We start from the raw sequence: 21,318 nt of genomic DNA on the forward strand, positions 1-21,318 counted from the left end.
TTCCCACATCAACATATTGGATTATTTTCAAAATTGCTGGTATGCCCTAATTTGGCAAGATTTACAGAATTCCCCCACAACAATCTGAAAATTCTTTGTGCTATGGCAACATCTTTTGCTTTACACGAAAGGAAGTAGGCTATGAATAATAATTTATATGTGAAATACTGTCAGAGGTCAGGTACAACCAGATAACCCAGGCAAAAAATACCTCGTTGTGTTCATTTACTCAGTTAATAAGAGGTAAATGGTAGGATTTTATTGGAATATACTTAAATTGGCACCTGTGATTGCCAAGTCTTCGCTTTGGACATATAGGCTTGTTAATAGTTTTAAAAATGGAGATAGAATTGAGTATTATCAAATTGAAGCTGTGAAGCACAGAAGGGAGTGTGAAGGGACTGTGATCTAAGAGATGCTGACCCAGAGGAGTGTCTAGATAAGACTTCCTAGAAACAGCAGTACATTGATATGGACCTCACGTTCTAGGATCTAATCTTCAGCTTCATAATCAAGGAAATCTGTGTAAGGGTCTCCAAATGTAATTAGATTCTCTGGGCTGTTTCATGCTAACCAAACCCACAAAAAGTAAACGCGTAAAGCAGAGTGCCAATAATCACAGGACCTTGTAAAGCTCAGGTGAGCTGATGAATACATTCTCTTTCTAAAGACATGCTACATAGATGTTTGCTTGGTCAGCTTGGAGCCAGAGCAAGGAGAGCTAATGGATCTCACTTGTCAGTTTTATCTGGCTTCGTCTTCTTCTCTATGGATCACATATTCATGTTCTTACATTGGCGGACACTCTTCCTTTCATAGGAGAAAGCGAAGCAACTTCTTACCTATTGAACTGCTTTTTTAGAAATACCACATAGGCTATCCTTTCTGTTAATGCAATCTTTGTTTGATATGGTTTAAGACAAACGATTCAGCAGAGCTAATACAGTTGTTCATTACCCTGGAGTATCCCTTGTACCTGGTTATCATCCATGATTATGTTGAAATGATCTACCGGGAGAACAATGCAGGAATTGATTGATTGATGTCTTGTAGTTAAAAATATGAACATAACCTAATTGAAGTTAACATGATTAAACAATAAAGAGACTAATAATGTCTTTATTAAAATACTTTACAGATTATTTAAAGTTAAGCAATTTTTTGATAAAAATTAACAACTATTTTGTAAATTCAGAAAAACAGAATCAGCATATATTATACAAAATGTCATCACCCAAAAATCACATTTTGGCACAATTATTCCTAGCCTTTTCTCTATATATTTTGTTTATATAGGTTAGAGCATATCATATATACAATTTTACATCCAGCTTTTGTCATATATAGCATAAATGTCATTACACAAATAAATTCCTATGTTATCTAAAACTTCATATTTGAACGGATAAATGGAATGCCATCTTAAATCAGAGGTTGCAAGCTCAAATGGTATAAGGGGCCAGGTAGGTAACTAAAATATGTGAAATGTAAGGGTATAAGACATAGGGAGTAACTGAAAACATATCCCACCAAAGGCATTCAAATTTAGTTTTATTTTTAAATATATGACAGCAAAATCAAGTGGAGAAAATAAGCAAGCCACAGAAGAATATGTACAGTATAATACCATTTATATTGTTTTAAAACAGGTAAAACAAATCTGTGTTACACTTAGAGATACACGAGACATGCACATGTGATGAAAGTAGTTCTAAAAAGTAAAGCAGGGAATGCAAAACGCGAAATTCAGGACAGTGATTATGGCAGGTGGGAGGAAGTGATGTGAGCACAAGGTTATCAAAGCGAGATAAACAGAAGAGATTTTTAAGAGCAGGGCAATATTTAAAGTTGGGTAGTAAGCACCCAGGTGTTGACTGAAAAAAATGCACATCCTAAAAGTTGAGAATTGTTTCATTTGGCAGACTTTCTGAGGACTTCAAGCCCCAGAGGCAGCCTCTCAGATAGCTCTGAGGGACTGCTCTGAAGAGGTAAGGGAGGAGCGAGGATACGTAGGAGTTTTGCAATAAAGACCAGGTAGTCAGAACATCAAAAGATTATTGTTAATTAAAGAAAACCAGGTTTCTCAAGTTAGTGAATTTAGTGCTTTTCTATGTATGGGAAGATGTAAGAGTCTGGGCTCACTGAAAACATTCCTTTGATATGCATCTAGGCTATCCAGGGCCAGTATCCCGTGCTTTCCCATCCTGAGGCTCCTCTGGGTGCACCGTTAGGGGGCTGCAATGGCTAAAGACTTGGCAGTAGACAGCTGGGTTGTCCCCACCCTGAGTTCCCTTAGGGCTCACTGTTCAGTTTGGCTGCAGTGACCTGATGGCCGCAACATCCTTTGTTTACTGATATGATAGGCAACGTTTTTCATTCACATGGGTATTGGTTGCATTTTACTTACACTGTCTTGTACATATTATTGTATATTTTAAAGGAGAAAAAAGGCCCAAACTGCTAGCTAAAGAAAACTTCCCTCTGGATTTGGCCACCAGCTGCTAACTGACTACCTTAGCACAAGTAGTATAGCATAGTCACCAAGAGTATGGGCTGTGAGGCCAGGCTGCCTGGTCAAACTTGAATCTCCACTCTACCACTAAACAGTTTTGTGCCCTTGGGCGGTTACTAAAATTCTCTGCAAACTAAGGCTCAAAGATCAAACCCAGCCCTTTGCCAATTTTTATAGAACCTTCCAGCTAAGAATGGATTGTACATTTTTAAGTGGCTAGAAGAACTGCCCTAGACCACTGTTATCGAACTGTAAATGGCTTTGGAAATTAGTTTTTGCCACAGGCTTGATAATGTTTCTCAATGAATTAAACGTAAAGCTGTAAAGCCAAACAGCACTTCTACACCATACCTATACTGTGGTAGACTCATTTCAACAACTAACCTTGTTTGAATCACATGCAACCTCAAGCTGGTTTATATACTTTACTATGCTGTTAATAAGTTAAGAAGTAAGATCTCCATATCCAAACAAATTTGCAGTAGATATATTTTCGGAGTGCAGACTACCGTTCAACAGTCTTTTGGGACCTAGATCTAAGTGCAAAGAAAACGCCCGTATTTCAAAATCCATTTAACTGTGCAGTTGAGGAGCTTCCACCTAAACTTCAATTGAAAGCAGTTAATCTACAATGTAATGACGTGCTTAAAGGCAAATATCAGAAGAATTTAATAGAATTGTATAAATGCCTTCCAAGCAATGAATATGCTCAATTAAAACCATATGTTCATGGACCGATATCAGTATTTGGCAGTACCCATGAAAAGAAAATTTCAAAGATATTTTCAAAGATAAAATACATAAAATTCATTAAAAATCAGCATTTTCAGATGAGCATTTGCTATTGATTTTGATGATAGGGAATACCAACTTTGAATTCCAGTTAAGCAAAAAGAATTCCATCTTCTCCCTAACCGTATTAGTGTTACTGAACCAAACTTGGGTCCACTCGCCAGTGCGCAGTAAAGCCAACCTACTGACGCTGGATTGCGATGAAGGGAAGTGCAGCGTTTATCGTAAATGCGCTAATACAAGCAGGACGGTGGCTTGTGCTCTAAAACCCCAAACTCCCCAAAGGGTTTCAGCAAAGCATTTTTAAAGGCCAGGTGAGGGGCGGGGGGTGATCACAGGGTATGTGGTCAGCTCATGCACAATGCTCTGATTGGTTGATGATGTGGTAACAGGGCTGTGTCACAGGGGTTAACGTTATCAATCCTTAGGTGCCAGTGGGTCTGGGGCTCAGGATCATCCAGTAGTTAATTTCTTCCATTTGTTGGTGGTTTTAGCATCTGTAAAACAACTCAGGAAGTGTGCATCAGTTACTATTATCTAGGTACTTCAGAGAGGATCTAAAGCAGAGGATATGGGGGAGGAGTCTGTCCTGGGAAGGCCCCATAGGGTCCTGCCCGGTTACATTAGCATTACAAAAAATTGTATCAATTATTATATTTTGAAATTCATCAATACAAATTTTGCAGCAATTTTTCTTGTTACATAAATACCTACATAATAGCCTCAATTTTTCCTCTTGGATTACAAAGTCTAAAATATTTACTACCTGGCTTTTTATAGAAAGTTTGCCAATCTCTGTCATAGAATGACTGTGAGGATTAAATAAAATAATCCTTGTGGAAATAATCAGTAGCAACCTGGCATGTAGTAAGCACTCTTTTTTTTTTCTTTTTTTTCCTTTACCTGTCATCTATTTTGGACACGTAATTTCCCTATTTTAAAAATTATAAGTAGGGGGGCTTCCCTGGTGGTGCAGTGGTTAAGAATCTGCCTGCCAGTGCAGGGGGACATGGGTTCGAGCCCTGGTCCAGGAAGATCCCACATGCCACGGAGCAACTAAGCCCGTGTGCCACAACTACTGAGCCCATGCGCCTAGAACCTGTGCTCCACAACAATAGAAGCCACTGCAATGAGAAGCCCACATGGCAACGAAGAGTAGTCCCCTGCTCGTAGCAACTAGAGAAAGCCCACATGCAGTAACGAAGACCCAATGCAGCCAAAAATAAATAAATTTTAAAATTAATTAATTAAAAAAATTATAGGTAGGGAAAAAATTTAATACATTAAATATTTATGTGCATAAATATTTGTCCACATCTTGGATTAGGTTATGTTCCTAGAGGCAGGTTGATTTCAAATCGAACACACTTTTAAACAAAACTTATTACTTTTTTACTTATAAACTGAGATGTTTAGTTAATATAGTGAAAAATTAGAACAATACTAAATACTCAGCTCTTGGAGAATGGTTAAATAAATGGTATAGTTATAGGTCAGAATAATATTCACATTTGGCCTCCAATTAAAATACAGAAAGTGAAAAGAGTGTAGTTCTCACTCTAACAAGAAAAAACCCGGTAAGCTACAAAGGCATGGCTTTTTTTTTTAATCGAAGAAAGCTTCTTTTATCTTATCACAATTACTCTTATTCCTGCACTTGCCTTCCTGGAATGTTCCATTTTGCAATTTTGATTCCAAGGAGAAATAGCCTATCTGTGAAGTGCATTCATTCATTTAACAGGCATTTATGAAATAGCTACTCTTTGGGCACTTAATAGGTACGAATAAATACAGAGATAAATTTAGGCAAGTTGTCTGCCCTCAGACAATGTAGTAGGGGAGGTAAGAAATAGATTATACCTCTATCCCTGGAGTTAGGTGTGAAGCCTCACCCCAAATACATGAACAGAGGATGAGGCAGAAGCTTCCAAGGAAAGGAAAAACCAAGGTGCTCCTATGGATGAAGGATAACTAGTTGTTAGGTAGACAGAATATCAGAAGTCACCACACTTTACCAGCTCTGTGAGTCAATACAGTCCATTTTTTGCCTAACCTGGTTAAAAAGGGTGTGTCCTTTGCAACAGTAAAAACTTTAACCAATCTGGATGCATAAAAATTTAACTGGCAGGAAATGAGAAGGACAAGCAACTTAGTTAAAAGGTCTAGGATAGGCATAGACACAGAGGCAGAAAAGAGCAGCAGCCACCCGGGGGAATTAAGAACATGAAAGAAGGCTGGCAATATAGCTTGGTCAGATTATGGAAAGTCTTAAAAGTCTGTTTATAGAGTGTACAGTTTTTAAAGCTGCACTGCTTCAGTTACTTTCAGGTCTCTGGGAAGATGAAGACAATTATTTTTCCCCTCTGATTCAGAAGAAGTGTATTTTGAAGTAGGGCTGCCTTCAGATATTCCAGTGAAATAAAAGCCAAGTAAACAATTATTTTTTTAACATTACACTATTAGCATATTTAATAACTGCACCTACCCGTATTCATCAGGGGAAGTTCCTAACGCCTTTCCTTAGTAACAAAGCCAGTCTTGATCCTCAGTGGCTGGGAATCTGCAGCTGCACGCTTGCCTCCATCCTCCCACCCAATCACCAAGGACATAGACAGGTACCAGAAACCATGTGGAATAAATATGGGGTTGAACTTTGTCAAATCATGAGTGAGGAAACCATCCCACTTGCATAACTCATAACATTCTGGAAACTTATTAAATTCTGCCACATCATATAAAAATCCATTTCTAATACCTGACGTGGGGAGCCAATGGAGCTTCTTAGGTATGCAGCATTTCTAATTGTTTCTGTAGAACTGAGGCTCCTCAGGAAGATAGGTAGTATGCAAAAAATTTTAATTTATGGACAAATACATTTGTGAATCATTGGTTAAAATGAAGTTACCCAGGTTTCCTTTTCTAAAGGAATTATCAGACCCTTTAACATGTTATTACACATTGTGGCACCCTAAGAAGGTGATAAAACATGCATTTGTCAATTTTATCGACCTCGTCTTTTTTCCAAAGAGTACCATGTATTTCTAGTAGAGATTCTATGGAATATACTACGGGAAACACGGGAAGAGTTTATGGTACTATAAAGTTATAGTTTAACTATGCGATCAGAGAGATATGCTTTGGGCTTATTGATCTGGAGCTATAGATATTTAGGATGCAGAGAGACAGAAGCAAACAAAACGGGATAGATGTCCAGGTAAATACAGTCCAGGTGATGAAGTATATATGGAAACATAACATAAATACATTGTGAACATAAAATGAGCAGGACTTTGCAATCGAATTGACACAGGCGATAAAGATAGGAAATAGGTGGTATGAAGTCGTAGATACTCAAACTTACACATTTGGTTGGCTAGGAAAATGAGAGTACTTTTCATGGAAATTAGGAAGACAAAAGCTGCACCTAAGTGGGATCTAGATAGGTTCATCAAAGGGATAAAAGACACAATTTTGTTCGAAATACAGTTGAGCCTCACCATTAAGTCTACCTGCTCTTCCCTCCCATAGGACTTTCCTCCTTTTCTTTCTTTTCTTCCTGCTGAGTTACCCCTCTTAGAATTAGGCTTAGCACCAAATCTGGCTATTAAGGGAAAATCTGCTTGGCCTCCTTTTTTTCTATACCCCAAATGGGCATTCTTTTTAAGAGTTTTAGAGCTGATGAATAGAGGAAGTAAATATACTAATAGGACTTCCCTTTGACACATAATAGTCAGTTGCTTAGTATGATATAAAAAACAATGGCCAATTAGAACAAAAAGGAAGTTACCATGGCTTTTTAAAAACTTATAGAAGTATTAATTTGGGGGACTATTTTTTGTCTTAGAAAATTCATCTATTTTAGAATGACAACATGCTATACTTAAGCAGTGATATTACATTAAAAGTAATTTTGTACACTAACATGGATTTTTAATAACATGGACTACTCTTGGGAAAACTTAGTTGTTTCATTTAAAGAGGTTTATGTTGTTCCTTGCTTCCACAACAGTCTTTGTGACTCTAGGCAGATGCTGTAACTTGGACACCAGTGCAGATGTTAAGAACAAGGAGAATTTAGACATCCATCGGCTCAGATTTAAAATTATGGAGCATCGGGACTTCCCTGGCGGCCCAGTAGTTAAGATCTCGTACTCTCACTGTAGGGGGCGAGGGCTCGATCCCAGTCCAGGGCACTAAGATCCCACATGCCGCGTGGTGCAGCCAAAAAAAAATAAAATGATGGAGCATTAATGTGAACAAGGTTCTCCTCTTATCAAACAAATTTTTTTCATATCATTTTCTTTCTGGCACATATACACTGTTTATTATTCAATCAAAGCCCTACTCCTGATGACCCTATGTGAGAACAAACAGAAATCAAGTCACTCCCACTGGATCCTCTTCCTCTCGTGTGCTTTTGTGCACGTTCATGCCAAACTTTTGCTCCTTTGTTTACAAATCTCAGCCTCCTTGCCCTGAAGCTAAGGAATATGGCTTCAAAGGTGTACTTAATGTTGTACCATCTCCTAGGGTGATATGATCCAACGTGGCTGTCCTATTTATGCCTATTGCCTAAGCATAATTAATTGATAGCCCCCCTTCCCCTCTCAAGTGCCCTGGTTTACACAGTAAATATGGTCATCCTATGTATTGGATGTATACATCCTATACAAAAATGTATACCTCACTTTTCACTTCTCACCCCCTCCAATTCTCCATTTTCAATTTTAATCAAGTTCATGATTTAAAGTATAGAATTAAAGATTAAATGGGAAAGAACTGAAGAAGTCATTTATGACTTTTCATCTTATAAAATAAGTCTTATTTCATACTTGACAGAATTTAGCCTCTACGTGAACTTTGGAGAGTTAATTTATTACCCTGTGAGGTGGTATTTTCCACCATCAGGCATCTCTAAGTTTTATGAAAATCCTTCTTACCTTCACTTAATTTTATTATTCTTTCCCAATCTAAAATTCTTAGCATGTAGGTTTGGGATTCTTTCTCAACCACACCCAGCCTAAGGAATCCATATATTATGAATTAACTTCTTTTCAGATATCTATTGATAGAATAGCATTAGTTAGCTACTATCTTTGCGAGAATTGAGAAAATAGCCACTCAAGTCATTTTTGGTGTTTCGTGATTCAAATGAGGAACCTGGGTTGAATGGCTACAAGGCTCTATCTAGCTGTATGACCTTGGAAAGTTTACTTCATCTCTTTGTGCCTTGGTTTCTTGGCAAAAAAATGAAAGCATAATAATTTTGTTATGGGCTGTTGTGAGAACTAGATGACATACATAAAGCTCCGTAAGAGCAGAGACCTTATCTATCTTGTTCACCACTTTATTCTAAGTGCCTAACATAGTTACTAGCAGGCACAGAGTAAGTGCTCAATAAATATCTGAATAAACAATGAATAATCGCCTCTAGCACATTGCCTTGCACATATTACACATAGCTACTATCCTTTCAAACGATTTTCTTATGACCTGGTTTCCAGACCTCTCACTGTACTGATCACTCTTACAGAAGCTCTCTGGTTTGTCAATATTCTTCTTAAAATGTAGTTCTCACAATTCAGTTGTTTGGTGTGTGGTAATTTTGCTTTATCTGAACGTAATTACAGACCAGAGTCCGCTGGGAAAAAGTTACACTGCCTGCTTACATAAAGAGTTGCCACTTACAAAACCCACTAGATTTCTCCCAATACCACCCTTTAAACCTTGGAGAATGTATGGTTAAGACAAAATTATGAGCAGATAAGGAGCGATCAGCCAGATAAGGGAAGAACCAGGATAGTGCAGTATTACGGAGAGCCATGGCAACCAAGGTTTATTTTCATCACTGCACCTAATGAACAGTCCAGTGTGGTGATTTATTAGCCTCTCCATCTTGAGTACACTCCTTGATCTCCTGGATAGCAGGGCTATGTAAAGTTCATCCACAGTGCTTAGCACTGAGAAGATCTTCAAATACTATTTAATAGTGGAATGGCCAAAGACAAACGAGAAAGTTTAAGGAAGATGCTAGAGTGAACAGATGAGCAGCTTCCTAAGAGAAAACTGTAAGATGAAGGTTTCCAATTTTTGTATAGTTTGGGACAAGATTCAGATTAAGGAAGCTGGGATTGAATGTGAGCAATAAAGTGACAAATATAAGTGTAAAAATTCATTTGGAACTTTTGGCAAATAAAGAAATGTAAATTGGTTTATTAATTTGAGAGAGTAGCAAGGTTTAGGTTTTGCTTTTGTTGTTTTAGTAGAGACTGGTTTGTAGATATTCCTTAAGAAAAAGAGGAGGGGAATGGAAGAAGTCTTAAGGACAAGATGATAGAAGTGTTGGGCCATAGGTGGGAGGATACGCCACAGTAATAAACCAACAGAAGTAAAGGCAGAGGGAATAATCTGAGGTAGAAAGGTAGGCATGTAAGGAAACTCGGAATTATAAGTCTCAAAGTAGGAGAATCTGCCAGGGAGGAGGTGTAAGACTTGTGGAAAGCAAGACAAATTTGGATCCATTGTTGGGAGGATAAAAGGATTACTGACCTCTGGGAAGGATGATCCCATCCTTTGTGACTACCTCAAAAAAAATCTCTGCTGCTCCTCCCTTCCGATCTAATCATCATGGCTGTTTAAAACCATCTGAATCAAGTAGCTGTAAACATTTTACTTTGCGCTAGGCTAGAGTAACAGGACTACCACGCATTTTTATATTAAACTGAAAAGACGTCCCTCTAAAAATAAGACTTCGGTTGCACCAAGAAAGTATTTTAGAGAAGCCTTGTTCACAAGCTGAGGGGCGGAGAGAGGTATTCATTTTAAGCTGAAAGACGGGCTGCGCTAACACCTCTAAGTGCCACCAGACGCTGTTGCAGGACACTTCTTAGGAGGTCGAGTTTAACCGCACGGCCCGAGTAAGGTGAAAATCTGGCTTGGCGGCTTCGGCTCCGCGCCTCCTGCTCCCTTCCCTCTATAAAGCGGGTCGGGCTCCCGCCGCCACCAGGCGCCCAACGGCTCTCGGTCCGGAAGTTCAGCCGCACAGTGGACCGAAGAATAGGTTCTGGAAGAATCTCCTCGGGACTGGTAACGAGGAAGCCGTCTCCAGAGACCATCGCCAACGCTAAGGCCGACGAGCTGAGGTCGCCGTGGGAAGAGCGGTAGGCCACCAGGCCTCTTCGATCACCGGCAGACAGGGACACATAGTTCAGGGCCATCTTCAAACACTGCCCGCAGTATCTGTGTTACGTCCCACGGTCAAGGCAGACTCTTCGCGGCTCCACTGATCAGTCCAGCCGGTCTCGAACACCGAGACCGACTTCATCGGAAGCCATCACCTGAGCGTCTGCGGATCAAGGACCCACTTTAACCCAGCGCTCTCCTCCCGAGCATGCGCAGTCCGCCAGCGCACGTTGACGCCGCTGAGAGCCGACGTGATTGACGTTTACGTCTGTGACGCCTGGGAGCGCGAGGACGTGGGGTTTCTGAGAGTGCGCAGTGGGTGCGTCGGCGGCGACCCTTCGGCCTTTTTCGGGAGGGGGCGATGCTGAGATGGGGGCGGCGGCAGCGGAAGCGGATCGTACTCTCTTTGTGGGCAACCTTGAAACGAAAGTGACAGAGGAGCTCCTTTTCGAGCTTTTCCACCAGGTAAGCGGCTGGGATCAGCCTTTCCCTTTCGTTTTCCGGCCCGGGTAGGGCCCGGCCCAATGGCCATCCTCGCTTTCCTGGCTCAAGTGGCACGGTTCGTCCCGGCACCGGACAGGTGGGCGGGCTGGAGGTGGGGGTCGCGCTTAGAAAGGGAGGCGCTCGCTACGTGTCGCTTTATTAGAAGGATCCTGGTTAGTTCAGGCCGAAGTAACGACTAAAGGTGGTGGAGGGTCCTCTGTCGGGCATTCACGTGGTAAAGAGTCAGTGCTCTTAAGCGACCTCGTACGCGTGGGTCCTTCGTTGAGCTGTGCTTTTCCTCTTCCTGCTTTTCTCATCTTCCGCTTGTAAATTTTATTTCAATTTCTTTCTTAGTATCCGTTTTCCACTTAAGTTTCTTACGAAGTTGCAGCAAAGACAGACTCATAAATACTCTGTAGGAGAGCGGCACTGTAGTGTTTATGTATTAAAATCTGTATCAAGATGCGTTAAACCTGTTCCCTCCAGTTCTGTCTTTCAACAACTGGTAATGTTTGATTAGTCGATACAAAAGTGAATTTTTAGTCCAAGAAAACTACTTTCTCTTACTCTTGATAAAGGTTAATTTCCACGCAGTGGGATAATGATGGATGTTGGTAGCCTTGTTAAAGTCATAAAGTGCTGTGAAATGTAAATTCAGTCGGTGATTGGGTTTCCGGTTCCTTATGGGCTCCCTCCCTCCAAGTAAGTTAATCTAATTTTCGGTCATATCTATAGGATCTTTAACCGAGATGGAAATCCGAGTGTATCCATTTTAAAAATTAGAGTCCCTGGTTACATTTTTGAATTTTTTAAACTTTGTAAAATTTGATTATTTTCCTGAAACTGCCTTACTGAAATTCTAAAAACTTTTTTTGTCTGTAGGCTGGGCCAGTAATAAAAGTGAAAATTCCAAAAGATAAGGATGGTAAACCAAAGCAGTTTGCGTTTGTGAATTTCAAACATGAAGTATCTGTTCCTTATGCCATGAATCTGCTTAACGGAATCAAACTTTTTGGAAGGCCCATCAAAATTCAGTTTAGATCAGGTAACTATTCACTGATGATGTTTAGGAGAGAGATTGCCGCTTTGTTTTTAATTCTTTTATTTAAAGAACCTATTTTTGGATGAAAATGCTTTAAGCTTTATGAATAGTAAACTTTATATATCCCTGAAAATGGGTAACATTGACAGTATGGATTTTGAAAGCTGTAATTTTAAAATGAGAGTTAAAATTTCAGTTTGGGTTTGTGAAAAGAACATAAACCTTATTATTAAAATGACTGAGTTTGGGTTCACGCTCTAAAAGCACAAGGATTATTTCCTAAAAATACTTTTCCTGACTGCTTTGTAATTTACTTTTACAAATTTTGATGTGTGATCATGTAAGGATGAAACTTTCCTTGTAGTCATTCTTACAATTTAGTGTGGGGATCAGAATACTATGGCCAGATTGGGTATTTATACATTGGAAAGTACCTTATTTGGAACCCTTTGCTTTGGGTATATTTGGTATTAAACACTTAACAATTTTCACTCTGATGAACTATAAAGCAATTTACTGAAATTTGAGGTTTTCACTTTTAGCCTGTGTCTACCTTTTTCAGAGTGATTGGGCTGAGGGATACAAAATTTCAAATTAAGTTTTTTATCAATAAGAACTTCTCAAATTGTTTCATTTTAGGAAGTAGCCATGCCTCACAGGAGGTCAGTTCGTCATATCCCCAGCATCATGTTGGAAGTTCAAGCCCTACTTCCACATCTCCTAGCAGGTAATATTTCTCACCTATTTTTAAAATCATTTATCAGGAATTTTTTTAGGCAGTGACTTCAAAATGCATAATGAGTGATTGGTTTCTTTCTTTATGCTCCTACCTCTTTATCCTTCTGCTATATTTGCTATGTTGGATTATAGTTATATATGTATCTATTTTAAGGGGACTATAGGCCCATTATATATAGTTCCCTTAAAATAGATACGTACATAACTATATTTATGTTCATTTGTAAAGACATACCCACACCCACATACATGTATATAACTGAGACGAAATTTCTCAAAACATTACTTAGCCTTACTACTTGTAGTATCCTCTATTTTCTATTTTATTTTATTTTTCAAAAAATCACATTAGTTTTATGACCACTAAATGGTTGTTGCTTTCAGTTTAAAAATACCTGTTAGTAAACAGACTACTGGACTAAGAGTTCACAGAATCGGATTCTGGATCTGTCTCTACCAATTGTGTAATCTTGAGCTAGTCTATGTCCCTGTCTTTCCATTTGTAAGGAAAAGAAGTTGATTTGAATGATCTCTGAAATACCTCTTAGCTACTGAGGATTGGAAGAGGTACCATATTTATATTTACTAATCATTTTCTTTGGGGAGGCTGATATTTTGCCAGGGACGGTTTCTTCCCGGTATGTCCATAGAGCTATTTATCAATTTATGGCTTCATTCAAGAAAGAGTTAACAAATACCTGTCACCTATCAGGTTCTTCACCAAGTCCTTTGCACCTATGATCTCATTTATTCCTCACAGTAGATTTATGAGGCAAGGATTATTATTATCTCTACCTTATGTATGAAGAAAATGAAGGTTGGGGGTTAACTTGCTCAAGCGTGAACTGCTCATAAGAAGTGGGCTTGTTTTCAAACCCAGGCAGTGTGATTGAGCACACCCACCATGATACGAGTAGAAAGTTTCTAGAAAGTTTTAACAAGGAGAGGTAAGTGAATGAGGACTTGAAAGAGGGCAGTGTACCTAGATCATAATGAATAGAAAATGGAGAGTAGTAGATGATACTGTTGAAGTAGATAGAGGCAGATGATACAGGGTCTTTCTTATAGGCCATAATTAGGATTTTGGAATTTCGCCCTAAGAACAGTAGGAAGACACTGGAACGTTTTCAGTAGGGTAGTAAGAGGAACAGGTTTGTATTGTAATGAGTTAGTTGGTTGTACTGGGAGAGAATGGATTGAAGAGGACAAGGGTGACTAGGAAGCTGTTGGTAGCAAGGTATTGGTGTTAGTAGCAAGGAAGCCATGGGAGTGAGGTTGGGGCTTTGGATTAGGGTGGTGCCAGGAGCTGGAGAGAAGTGGGCGGATATGAAAAGAGTTTGGAAGGTGAAAATTGTAAGAGAGCAGTAACGTGGAAAGGGTACCCTCTTAGAGTCTTTTCTTGCCAGCTGAAGTTAATTGTGTTTAAATGCTTTTCAGTGTAGTTGGAATTTGAAGCATCTCTAACCACTTTTATGGACTCTTGAAAGGTATCTTAGGTGGAGGGAAAAAAAAGAGTTTTTAACCCTTCTTAGAAATTCTTGGGGAAAGAAATATGCAAGTAAATACTGTAGTTTTAATCAAACACTAGAGTGTACCTGATTTTTATACTCTCTGTAAGTAAAATTATACTTTTTACCCCCTTAGCATACAGGTACGTAATCCGATTTAAGAAAACCCAAAATATGGCACTTCCCTGGTGGTCCAGTGGTTAAGTCTCCGTACTTCTACTGCAGGGGGCACAGGTTTATTTTTATATATATATTTTTATATACATATATATAAAGAATAAAAGTTCTTTTTAAAAAAGGTAGCTTTCTTTACAGCATACAAATAAAATCAGTTCTGCTTAAAAAAAAGAAGAAAACCCAAAATAAAAAGATCTAAACTGTAAGATAAATCTTGGTGATTTGATTCTTGGTGATTTAATTCCAAATCTTGGTGATTTGCTTCCAAAGGCATATTTTAAAATAAAATTGAAACCTTTCTGAGTTTTTCTGTAGAGCAAGTTACCTCTATAGGAAGTGAGGAATAAGGTTTAAGTCCTTAAGATTAATATTCTTTTTATGTTACAGAACTCCTTACTCTCCCAAACCTATTATTCCTTCTTCTTATCTCAGTAAAGGTCTACCTAATTGCTCAAGCCAATAATCTAGATTTTTATCTTTTAGTTCTTCTGGTTCCCTCACCTGTTATGTCTAATTGATTAAATCCTTTTCATTTTAGTTCTCAGTCTAGGCCTTTGCATTACTGGTCCAGGTATTGACAATTTTTTTTCTATAAATTGACACAATTTTTTTTTTTCTATAAAGGACTTGTTTCTTCTGCCATTGTAGCACCAGACAGATAATACCAAAACAAAAGAGCCTGGCTAAGTTCTAGTAAAACTTTGTTTACACAAACTGAGTTTGGCACACAGGCTATAGTTTGCTTCCCCCTGCATTAGTCCTTCCCTCAGCTGGAGTGTGTTGCCTCCAGGTAATCTTGTTCAGCTGTAACTTCAAATGTCTCCTTTTTAGGAAGGCCAGTCCTGACCAGTCAAGCTAAAATAGAACCGCCTATCTCTCTCACCTCAACTTGCTCTTTAGTCATTTATTACTATGTCTTTATAACCATGTGAAGTTGTCTTGTCTGAATCCTTACCCCAGCTCCATGAGAACAGATACCTTGTTGGTCTTGTTCATTCCTGTCTTTGAAGACTGTGTCTTGCTCAGGATTGGTATGTAGTAAACATTTACTGAATGAATGATTATATGTTGGTTTTCTTACTTTTCACAGGTACGAAAGAACAGTGGATAACATGACTCCATCAACACCAATAATTCAAAGATCTTTTTCTTCTTCAGAAAATTTTCAGAGACAAGCAGTGGTAAGCTGATTGTTCAACTCGAGTTGCTAAAAAACTCGTACTTAGTTAAAACATTCATTCTTAATTCTTAAGTTTATTTCTTAAATTTTAGTTAGACTAGCATGATCTTTGTAGATCACTCATTTTAGTTTTCACTGGGCTGAACTATATATTTAAAAGATTGAAGATAAAAAGAACTGCTTTGTCACATTTGTATTTTTCTTTAACCATTGTTGGTGTGATGTGTGTGTGTGTTGCAAATATTGGATACTCATTCTCTGATGTTCTTGCAACCTGTGCCGAGTAACTTCTCATCATGTACTGTCTTTAATACTTAATACGTTAATATACTACAATCTTCTAGACCACCTCCCTTGTGAACATGCCATTTTTTTCTGTAATAGTATCACCAATGATAAAATCTTAAGTATCTTTTGCTGTTGCATCTTTGTCTTTGATCAGTCTCAGATCCTTCATTCTTTTCTTTTCTTACGTTTGTTTCTTCCTTTTTATTTTCTTTGCCCAAATCACAATCTTGAATTGTGGTCCCTAGGCTTTTGTATTGCACAGGTCTGCAGAATAAAAATATAAGTGAAGTAAAATAAAATTGAGAGACCAATATAAAGAGATACCAACTTTTATAAACATATTATATATTTTTCTTATTTTGCTGTAGACCATTAAAAAAATAATCGTCATTAGCTAATGTCTGTCCACAGGCAGAATTTGGAAACCACTCGTCTAGTCACTTAGTACTTGTATCTATTTTCTTCCCACTAGTCCATCTCACACACCATTTCAAAATTACTATTATAACTCTGTTTTGCTTATCTTCCTGGTGATTTTTTTAATATAAATTTCATATTTTATTTATTTATTTTTGGCTGCATTGGGTCTTCATTGCTGCGTGCAGTCTTTCTCTAGTTGCGGCTAGCGGGCTTCTCATTGCAGTGGCTTCTCTTGTTGCGGAGGACAGGCTCTAGAGTGAAGGCTCAGTAGTTATAGTGGCGCATGGGCTCAGTTGCTCCACAGCATGTGGGATCTTCCCGGACCAGGGCTCAAACCCGTGTCCCCTGCGTTGGAAGGCGGATTCTTAACCACTGCGCTACCAGGGAAGCCCTAGCCTTGTGTTTTTGCTCCCATTATCTGATTCCAGTAAACCTTTCTAGCTTTACCGTCCATTAGTCATGGCTCATGAGATCTATAACCTGTCTTAGCCAGAATTACTTGCTATTCTATGAACTATTCTGTGTTTCCCTGTTATTTTTGTTTGTGCAGTCTTCTTTCCTTGACATACCTCCCCCTTAAAATATTTTCCTCAAAAAACTCCATCCAGGGAATTCCCTGGTGGTCCAGTAGTTAGGACTACACGTTTTCACTGCCGAGGGTGTGAGTTTGATCCCTGGTTGGGGAACTAAGATCCTGCAAGCCGTGTGGCATGGCCAAAAAAAAAAAATTACATCCATACTTTTAATACTCAGATCATATGTCGCCTTCATTAAATCCTTCCTAAAGATACTGAGCTTTTGCTTTTAATGTGTTCATCATACAGTGATTTACATGATAGTCATTTTGTATTACTTCTTCCCTTCTAAATTATATTCTGGAGGACAAAGAGTAATAGTACAGATATCTTATACGTATACATTGGAATGAATGAAGCTATTGTACTACTTTAGTTGTGTTTACCTTAAGATTCAGCTAGGCAAGAATGATTTTGCTTTTCCATTATTGTGTTCGTTTGACCATGGCTTGATATCTGTTGCCTTTGCTATCTAGAAATATTTGTGGTTAACACATTTCCTTCTTTTTCTCTTCGCTCAGATGAACAGTGTCTTGAGACAGATGTCATATGGAGGGAAATTTGGTTCTCCACATCTGGATCAATCAGGATTTTCCCCATCAGTTCAGTCACATAATCACACTTTTAACCGGTCTTCAACCTCCCAGTGGCGCCAAGATACACCATTATCGCAGCGAAAAGTCAGACAGAATTCTCATACCTATGTAGTGGATAGACATTATAGCCGTGAACAGCGTTACACTGATCATGGGTCCGACCATCATTACAGAGGAAGCAGAGATGATTTCTTCTATGAAGAGAGAAATCCCGATGGCTGGAGCCATGACTATGATAACAGAAGAGACAGTGGTAGAGATGGAAAATGGCGCTCACCTCGACACTAACAAGTGTTAAAAGGATGTTTTCATAGTGTCATTCTCGGCCCTTTTTGTTGTTTCTGGGAATGTTTTCTTTAAAAAAGTCTATAGAGCAGCTTTACAAGTTGGCACATTTCTTTATAAAATTTTTAAAACCTAATTGCAGTCCAATGCAGAAATGAGAATTGTGGTTCTAGTTTTATTACATTAATAACCTTTCACCTCAGGGTTTTAAGAAGAGGAAAGGGTTTTATGCTAAAGAAAGTGCACAATTCCTAATCATTTTAGACAACTGAGGAAGGGATGTATTATTTGGATTAGTTGTATTATGAAGCAAATATTTTAATTATCTGTTATCTTTTTGTATTACAAGAAATTTCTTGTTAGGGAATCAGATTTTTGGTGTATATAATGGAAAACATTCAAGTTGATAGTCTGAAATGACTCAGTATTTTGTTACTAAACGAGAAAATGTAAATTCAGTGATTCATTTTACTAATATTTGAGAAAACCTTTTGGTCAAGTTTGGGGATAAATCATATTATTTAACTTAGAGAACTTAAGTGTAAGTTCTGTGACATGATCTTGAGTTTTACTGTAAGTGAGCATACAAGTATACATCTACACATGCTATTTCATTGTAAAATTTTAGAATTTGCTCATTAAAACATGTTCGATGGGCTTCCCTGGTGGTGCAGTGGTTGAGAGTCCGCCTGCCGATGCAGGGGACACGGGTTCGTGCCCCGGTCCGGGAAGATCCCACATGCCGCAGAGCGGCTGGGCCCGTGAGCCATGGCCGCTGAGCCTGCCACGTCCAGAGACTGTGCTCCGCAACAGGAGAGGCCGCAACAGTGAGAGGCCCGCGTACCACACACACAAAAAAAACAACAAACATGTTCGATGTATGACTGAAGTCACTCAGGAAGTTAAATATCTCTAAATGTATTTTTTTTTACAGTAAGAATACAGTGTTAATGTAAATCTTTTTCTGGAAGAACAAAAATGTAAATGCATAGTCAGATAAAATAGTAAAATGTTTTACTGAAAGTATTCTTTTTTGGGAAAAAAGGTTCATGAAACCTTTAAGTGCTGCCTCTATCACTCAAATTTCTAAACTTTTAACATTTTCAAAGTGCAAGGACACATTTTATTATGGAGATTGTACAGGGTTCTTTTTTGTTTGAACATTTGAAAGAATTTAGTCTAAAACACTTTGATTTAAAATTTTTAAAATCTTGTTTAACAAAACTTTTATGTATCAATATGCTGTTTCCCTTTCGTTGTAGAACTTGTTTATAAAAATTAATTCCTTGAAAAATTTGGATCCTTTTTAATATTAACTACAACATTTGTACTATGTTGCTTTTTAATATATTGAAAACAAAAAGGAGGGGTGTGTCTTTTTTTTTGACATCACTAACATTGTACACAAGAAGCTAGCAGCATACTTTTATTCAGTGATTGCGTGGTGTTAGAGTATCCTGAAATATACCTTTTGAACATATCAAACTTATATTTTAGAATCAGATTTTCAGTAACACGTGGTTTATGTTTCTGAGCACTGTAAACTAATTTAGTTACCCTCCCTAGTCTCTAGGAGTTTGTACATTTGGTTTTCTCTGTTTCTAAATGCATGCAGCTTTTCTGAGTCCAGGTAAATGGAGCTAGCTATCCAATTACTCAGCACAGAGCGTTCAAATCAAGTTTCTGTTTGCTTAAGCAGTTTCATAGTAGAAGGATTTGTTTCCAACGAGCCTGTTATTTTCAGGTGTCTGACCTATATGAAAATTTACTCAGTAGCGTTTGTAGATATTAACAAAGATTAATACTGCTTTATTGCAACTTATCTGTGGCTCAGGTCTGTTCCTGTTGATTCACAGGTGACCCTGGTCCAGAATAATTTTTTTCTTTTTTAATGGTTTTTGGGACACCCCGTCTGAGGTTCCAGTGAATCTTTCACTTCACCCTCATCCAGTTGAAAGTAACCAAACTAAATATATGTACTGTGTAAAGAGATAGAACAAGACAGCCACAAAGAATTGAATATAGCTGGTGAGACAATTCACCGAGCTATTGAGAGCTGCAAGAGTAGAAAGGAAGAGATTGTTTTTATGGAAAGCAGTTTCTCCCAGAGTGTGTTCCATGAAACAGTACTCTCACAAGGTGTTCTGCAAAAATAACAGGGTTCTGTAGTCAAATGTATGGTAAACATTATGTACTATCTAACACCGTGACTCTCTCTTAATGAGAAAGTGCCATAAAGCTGACAAGTGCTGCAGTAATGTTTATACCTAACAGTATTTTTTGAACTTACTTGACCCTTTCTTTACCCTTTTATACATAATACATTAAGATCCCCCCAAAGAATCTCTGACTCCACCCTTCTCCATCTAGTCAATCAGAAAATTTTATACCACTGTCTGATTACGTTGTGTAGGCCCATCTTATCTGTATCCACTGCCACCATCCTAGAATGGGCAATCATCATTGCAACAGGGTTATTCCAACAGCACCCTAATGTTTGCGTGCCAATTTATGTATTCCTATAGTATTCCCTGTATTTCTCTTACAGCCTTTTTATTGTATTAACATTTTATTTTTATTTGTATCTCTCTAGATGTCTCCATGAAGTCCAGGACCTCATTTTTTCACCACTGAATTCCTAGTATTTAGTGCCTGGCATATATATAATACATGGTAAATTTTTGCTGAATAAATGAAGGAACGTTTGTCAAATAATTGAAAAAAGGAGGCTTCAACACTGAAAACTTCTTTGGTATAGATTTCCGAACCCTGAACCGTCATTGCATCCTGTTATAAAAATTGTATCACAACATACTGTGCCTTTAATACGCTCTAGAATTCTGTTTGTTTTCAAGTTGTTAAGAAGTTATTGGATCTGTATTCATTAAGGTTTTCTTAAAATAATTGTTTACCTTAGTTGGGTTTTGGAATTGTGGTTCTGTTTTGTAGAACAAAAAATTTATATCTTTTTTGTTTTTTTTGTTACAAAGGCATTTAGTTTATTCTCATCAGTATCACTGATAGTCTCATGGTTCACATTTCCCAGGGCGGCTCCTCTTACAGTAGTTAATGTTTAATCTCACTTATGGGCCGGAGGAGGGGCTGGGCCCAGGGCAGGGAGGGTGTTGGCACTCCCCGCGGACGAGGCGGGTGATCTGTGCTTCGTGAAAGAGACATGGGTGAATGGGCGGCCGGGGGACGTGGAGGGGGTCCCCCAGAGTCTTTTTTGCGTTGGTCAGTGATTCTCCATTCATGTTCCATCCTGGCTGCCCGGGGGTGGGGGGTCCATGCAGCTCAGGGCAGGGCAGGGCCAGGGGAAGGGAAAGCAGGAAAAACAGCAGGCCGCCCACGAGCGGGGAGGGCAGGGCGGGAGGGCGCAGGGGTGGCTCCTGGGGTAAGGCACAACCCTGTCTTTGGCTCTCCTGGTGAGGAGTTTCCTCCCCTGCGCCCCTGCCCAGCCCCTCTCCCCCGCCCCCTCCCCAGACCTATACACACAGTCCAGGGAGCCAGGGGCACCTCCTGGAGTCCCTGAAACAAGAG

The 21,318-nt window shown here is 38.8% G+C and overlaps 2 protein-coding genes and 1 pseudogene across 2 annotated transcripts; 1 reads left to right on the forward strand and 2 right to left on the reverse strand.

Moving 5' to 3' along the window:
* Positions 1-10,073: 10,073 nt before the first annotated feature.
* Positions 10,074-10,888, reverse strand: CUNH11orf71 (chromosome unknown C11orf71 homolog). Its single transcript, XM_024751807.1, has one exon. It carries the CDS (start codon positions 10,519-10,521, stop codon positions 10,126-10,128), a length of 396 nt encoding a protein of 131 aa, XP_024607575.1. The 5' UTR covers positions 10,522-10,888; the 3' UTR covers positions 10,074-10,125.
* RBM7 (RNA binding motif protein 7) lies at positions 10,785-18,520 on the forward strand. The gene is made up of 5 exons (XM_024751806.1): positions 10,785-10,951; positions 11,852-12,014; positions 12,651-12,738; positions 15,525-15,615; positions 17,419-18,520. Exons 1-5 carry the CDS (start codon positions 10,856-10,858, stop codon positions 17,779-17,781), a joined length of 801 nt encoding a protein of 266 aa, XP_024607574.1. The 5' UTR covers positions 10,785-10,855; the 3' UTR covers positions 17,782-18,520.
* A 2,341-nt stretch (positions 18,521-20,861) lies between these two features.
* LOC112403950 (nucleus accumbens-associated protein 1 pseudogene) overlaps positions 20,862-21,318 on the reverse strand; it is a 4,093-nt pseudogene continuing 3,636 nt past the window's right edge.

This window comes from Neophocaena asiaeorientalis, unplaced genomic scaffold (genome assembly GCF_003031525.2).
Source record: "Neophocaena asiaeorientalis asiaeorientalis breed wild unplaced genomic scaffold, Neophocaena_asiaeorientalis_V1.1 scaffold479, whole genome shotgun sequence".
NCBI lineage: Eukaryota > Metazoa > Chordata > Mammalia > Artiodactyla > Phocoenidae > Neophocaena > Neophocaena asiaeorientalis.